The sequence below is a fragment of the Glycine max genome, chromosome 11 (genome assembly GCF_000004515.6).
Source record: "Glycine max cultivar Williams 82 chromosome 11, Glycine_max_v4.0, whole genome shotgun sequence".
NCBI lineage: Eukaryota > Viridiplantae > Streptophyta > Magnoliopsida > Fabales > Fabaceae > Glycine > Glycine max.
This window is the reverse complement of record NC_038247.2, coordinates 35146867-35152703: the sequence shown is the minus strand read 5'-3', so window position 1 is coordinate 35152703 and position 5837 is coordinate 35146867. Positions and strand designations below refer to the sequence as shown.

The following is a 5837-nucleotide window of genomic DNA, read 5'->3' as shown; positions in this document are numbered from 1 at the left end:
ATAACTTATTTTCTTAAGATTTAATCATTAAAATTAATTAAATATAAAAATTATTAGATGTTAAAAAAATAAGTAATAAAAATAAAAAATAATTCTAAAAATGTTTCTCTTCAAACAAGTAAATACCTCCTCTTTCTATATGTATGTTATTACTAAGGAACACCGTTTGATTTAGTTAATTATTACTAGCAGCATGGAGTATGCTACTGGCTAGTATATTAGCACAAGTACATTTCCATTTAATATCTGTTTTATAACAAACCTACTTCAACTTGTACCTTAAGTGGCATCATGTGAAAAGGTAAACCAAAAGTACTGTTGCATTTCTACTATATTTATTGTGCTCCGTTGTCCTCAAACTGTCGTAACAGGTTGATGAATGTGTAAAGGACAACACAAATCCAAAAGAGAGAGACGTAAAAGACTTATCAATAGCCTTGGGAATATGTGGCCTGTCATAATGACATTGAATGCAGTTTCAGTGTCACCATACCTGCCTCCCTCTCCCACTCTTTTTCTTTAATGCCCCACATGCCTACCCTAAAAACTCGAGTAATGGTTGGTATGGTGTGTGGACATTGGATCAATCAAAACCTCTTCCGTTGTTAAAGGTTAAAAACTAGTGCTAGCTAGCTACCCCATACTTTCATCAAAACCTAGCAAGAAAACTAACATATATAGAAAGAAAGAGGTTATAGACTATTGAACCACACAATACAAGTTAAAGGGATGATGGAGAAAGGAAGTGTGGTTGAAGCTGCAGTAACTAGATCTCCCATGCAGATGAAGATGGGGGATCATGAATTAGAAGGCAACACTACCAGTGCCCTACGCACTGCCGAGACGTTTCTGCGTTTGTTCCCTGTTGGTCTATGTGTTTCAGCACTTGTTCTCATGCTTAAGAGCTCTCAGCAGAATGAATATGGATCTGTTGATTACAGCGATCTTGGAGCTTTCAGGTATGTACAAATTTTGTGTGTATATAGTTATATACCAAGTAGAAATGGTGTTTTTCCTTAAATTTTAGAATACGATTTACCACAGTAAAAAATAATTAGAAGATATAAAGTTGGTAATTTAGTTAAGGAAGAAATAAAATGAAGAGAAGTTGCAGATTTAAATTCTTTACTAACAAAAACTAATAATATTAACAACTAATATTTATTTATAAAAAAACAAGAAAGGAGAGAAAAAAAGAGAAATATAAGATCCAATAAGTGATTCGATAAAGAAATTAGAAGAAGAAAAAGTAGTTGCAAAAAAAATGTGGTAGAAACTTTAAACATTTTTCGTCTCTATTCTGCCAATTGCTGTAACTAAATGTTGCATCATAACCATGAACTGTATTAATTTACACATTGAAACATTTTTGGTCTCTATGCTATACCTGCTTTTTTTTAATGCTAATTAATGTTATTACATTTAGTTCATAATCATGGAATATGGAGTATTAATTTTCTTTATTTACAAAACACAGTACCATAATACATGTTATTGTTAATGTAAACTTATAATGTTGGTGAAAATAAATAGATGGTAGAAACACTCATGCATGTATAATTGGTTTTTGAGCTGGGATTGTGTGTAAGATAAATCTTAGTTTGTTGGTTGAACTTTAGGCTTAAATATTGAAATTTCTAAAATGAAATAACACAATAACAACAGTAAATTTATATTGGTTTATTTTGTTTTGGATGTTGCAGGTACTTGGTGCATGCAAATGGCATTTGTGCCGGCTACTCTCTATTTTCAGCGGTGATTGCTGCTATGCCATGCCCTTCCACTATACCTCGTGCTTGGACTTTCTTTTTGCTTGATCAGGTCATCTCACTAGCTAATTCTTAACTTGTTCATTTTCTTGCTGTAATTTCACTTTCTGACTTAAATAAATAAAATAAAAGACAAAAAATTCATAGCTAATTAATTATTACTATTTTTTTTATCAGCAAATAAACAGAATTTTATTATTGTAAAGAATACCAGCAGTGCTCGATGAACTGCAATAACATTTTACTCACAGTTCTAATTTCATTTAGTTAAATTAATTAAAACCCAGAAGTGTTAAAGAAAAACTAAGGTCATGTATTAATACTCTTTTATCAATTTGCATGCACTGAATGTTGCATTCATATGTGACCCGTGCTAATTGCTTTTTGGTGCAAAGCCGTGCAAACTGTTTGCTGGTTTATTTTTACTATTTTTGTTTTATGTTGTTTCAGTTTTGTCTTTGTTCCATTATTGAAATAGTTTAATTAATTTATTAAGTGTTTGTTATCGTAATAAATTCTTCTAATAAGTTGATTGAAAGATGATATAAAGGAAAAAACTTAAATTTATGTGGTTTTTGCGTTTTGTACTATTTTTTAACTAAAATTAAATTTTACCTAAATAATTAATTAAAGCCGACATTTAATAAACATATTATTAAAGTGCAACTCTAATTTTGATTGGAGTACTCTCAATATATTGTTTTCTCATCTTAGCACTTTCTCTTTCAACCTCAATATTTTCATATTCTGTTTTTACACTTGTTTTTTCTTTAGTATTTTTTTTTATCGCTCCACCCGTTATGTTTATCATTTTTTTAATTTCTCTTTTTCTCCTAAAAGTATATACATCCACTGTGGTGTTTAAACATCATTTTGTTTCTCTTTTGAATATCCTAACAGTTAGCTAGCTAACTTGAACCTATTGTAGTTATATGCTTTTTATACACGTTCTTGTGTAAATTAATATAGTTGAAATTGATTTCAATACATATTTTGCTTTTGCTTATATTAACAGTTCAAAACAGATTTCATCTACCTTGAAAACAAATGGAACATAGTAAATTTAGTACAGGAGTTTGGACGATGATCGTTATGGTGAATTTGATAAATGGTCCTTTTCACACACTTCGCACATATCTTAGCTTTACTAAACACATTATAAATGCTCCAAAAAAATGATAGTGAAATACAATTACATGGAACCTGCTATGGCGCCACACGACAATAGCAAAAGATGTGATGGTGGTCCTAGTGGCTTCATCAATGGTGTCGCAACGATTAGCGCGATGCCCTGTGGTGCTATTATGTGTCACACTTTCAAATTTTGTAAATAGTTTTAGCATTGTACAAATAGTGCATGTGCTTGGTTTGGTGATAGAAAACTATGATTCATATATAAAATCAAGCTAAAATTACCACAAATTATTTAATTTGTTGTCTCAAACAATCATGGTGAATTCAATTAACCTTGTTATTAAACATGTAATAATTTAGGTGGCACAAAACATAGTGGTGTGCAAAGGTGACAAAATGGACAATTTGGCTAGTTTGATCATTGATGTGGGTTGTGGGTTATGCATGCTGAACAAAAAGCGTTTGAATCAGTTCAGACTTTTAAAGAGATGTCAGAACCCAGTTCAAGGGGCTTTTGAAAGTTTTTGCGACTAAGGCTAGATGAAAGCATGTTGGGATCAAGTTAAAAAGATTTAATTTAATTTGAGGTTAAAATTTAAGATTCAAATTCTATATTTTATCACCAAAATCTGGACTGATCCATTTTTCATCCAGTGTTATATGTATTATCATCAAAATTTTATATTTTACAAATATTTAAAGTATATGGACTTTTATGATTACCATAAAAATATTCATAAATAAAAATGATTTTCACTCTAAGGAAAAACTTTTATGTGGATGAGATTCACATTTAGAGTGTGTTTGGATGGAGAATTTTATCTAAGGAAAGTAATTTATCAGAAAATTTAAATTTCTGTAATCTAAAATTCATTCTTTGGATGTTTTTTTATGAAAATTTTAAATTTTTGGAATTTTAAAACAGAATTTTAAACAACTAAAAATGTAGAATTTCAATTTCCTTCTAAAATGTGAGAAATTGAAATTCTCTTCTTGATAGAAGAATCTTAATGTTCGCATATTTCCTTTATAACCTTCATCCTCTCTTTCACCTGAAAAATTCCTGAAATCTCGTTCTCAAACTTACGACTCTTTTCTCACACCGATGATCATCTTCTTCAAGGAATGTTGTCTGAGCTCGTGGAGTATTGATCGAGTTTGGGCGTAGGGAGACACATAGAACTACACCTGTTAGTCAAGGGAACAACCGTCACTATCCATCACGCGACGGAGGTGCTTGCCGACGTGGAGGATCTGGATTATGCCTTATGTCGTTGACTGGATGCTGTGGTCGGGTGTGGTAGGATACATCGTCGTGTCCCGATTCCCCTGCAATTCCTATGTCGCATCAGGGTTCTTCTCTTTGGAAGAACACCAATCATATTTTTTCTTTTCTTTGTCTTCATTTTCTTTCACCCTCACAATTTTAATTTTTTTTATCCAAACACAAAATTTTGAAAATAAAAGAATTTCAATTGAAGTATTTAAAATTCATAGAATTTAAAATTTCTCATAATTTTAAATTTTCTCATCCAAACACACTCTTAGGAAAAAAATTGTTGAAAAAGAAGAATAAAATTCATAAATTGTCATAAAATTTTGGATTAAAGTGTAGTATTAAATTCTCTTATGTAGTTTCTCATGACTCAGATAAAATTTTTCCGATATTTATCCTCTCAATTGCAAAACATTACCTGACATGCATGATAAAAAACAATTGTCATGCAGTAAAAGAATACTACAAATTATATCTTTTTAAAAACAAATCTATATACCTTTTTTCTTCTTTTAAAATTGTATTATTTTTATCAACATGTCCATATTTATTGTGGTCAAGTGGCCATACAATGCATGGTCAATATTTGTTAATTTTAAATCTATATTTGCTACTAGAATTAAATATTAGTTTGCATAAAGATGTAAGTTTAATGGTCATATATTATATCGTCATTCAATCATAAATTATTATGGATATGACTTTTAAAATAGTCATTATAAAAATTATTAATCTTATCATATATAATAGATTATGATTGAACGATGGTGTATGTATAATATTAGTATATAACTCTTTTTCTCTATAGATATTATTATAATATATGTACTGAAAAAATTGTCCAATATATTTGCGTTGATAGGTGCTGACATACATAATTCTAGCGGCTGGAGCAGTGTCAACGGAGGTTCTATACCTGGCTGAGAATGGAGACGCCGCAACAACGTGGAGCTCAGCATGTGGCTCTTTTGGTCGATTTTGCCATAAGGTCACAGCATCAGTAGCTATCACATTTGTGGCAGTGTTTTGCTATGTCTTGCTTTCCCTCGTTTCCTCCTACAAACTCTTCACCAAGTATGATGCACCAGCAAGCAGGCCCACTGAAGCCATTGAGGTTGCTGCTTTCCCTGGCTAGCTAGCTCACCCAAAATATATAAATAACAACTTCATGCTTCATATGTGTGTGTTTGCTACAATTAATATATTAATGTAATAGCATATACTGTTGTTGTGTACGTTAATTTAGGACTTAGGACAGACATGCATTGCCATTAAGTTTGAGTTTATAATTTAGTAGTTATATATAACTCCTGACCTCCTTCTTCTTTGTATTATAACACTGGTGTTCATGCATGAATCACGGATGGCTTTAGCTTTTTCTACTAGTGCTTGATTTTACGTTAAAATACAAACTTTGCCATCAACTTCCTTTTTCATTTTATTAGAGGTATATAGGAATTTAGTTGTTATAGTTGGCTATATAATAGCCCCCATATCCTAAGTGCATGTTTGGGTAACAGTTTGACGTTGGAACCAAACGGAGGTCATGCAGAAGCATCCTGACCCTTTCTTTCGCGTTCCGTTAGCGTTGAGCCATTGAATTTAATCTTGGAATTCGTGCGCATCAACTTAGACTGCAAACCTAACGTTCTCTAATA

General features: G+C 31.3%; 1 protein-coding gene across 1 annotated transcript; it reads left to right on the top strand.

Annotated features, from left to right (window-relative positions):
- The first annotated feature begins 550 nt into the window (after window positions 1-550).
- On the top strand, window positions 551-5564 carry LOC100790042 (CASP-like protein 10-like). Its single transcript, NM_001252838.2, has 3 exons — window positions 551-959; window positions 1704-1821; window positions 5042-5564. Exons 1-3 carry the CDS (start codon window positions 730-732, stop codon window positions 5312-5314), a joined length of 621 nt encoding a protein of 206 aa, NP_001239767.1. The 5' UTR covers window positions 551-729; the 3' UTR covers window positions 5315-5564.
- The last annotated feature ends 273 nt before the right edge of the window (window positions 5565-5837 follow it).

Coding starts and splice junctions, on each gene's coding strand:
- LOC100790042 (NM_001252838.2), top strand. CDS start 730: ATGATGGAGAAAGGAAGTGTGGTTGAAGCTGCAGTAACTAGATCTCCC. Junction 960..1,703: donor AGCGATCTTGGAGCTTTCAG/GTATGTACAAAT, acceptor TGGATGTTGCAG/GTACTTGGTGCATGCAAATG. Junction 1,822..5,041: donor CTTTCTTTTTGCTTGATCAG/GTCATCTCACTA, acceptor TTGCGTTGATAG/GTGCTGACATACATAATTCT.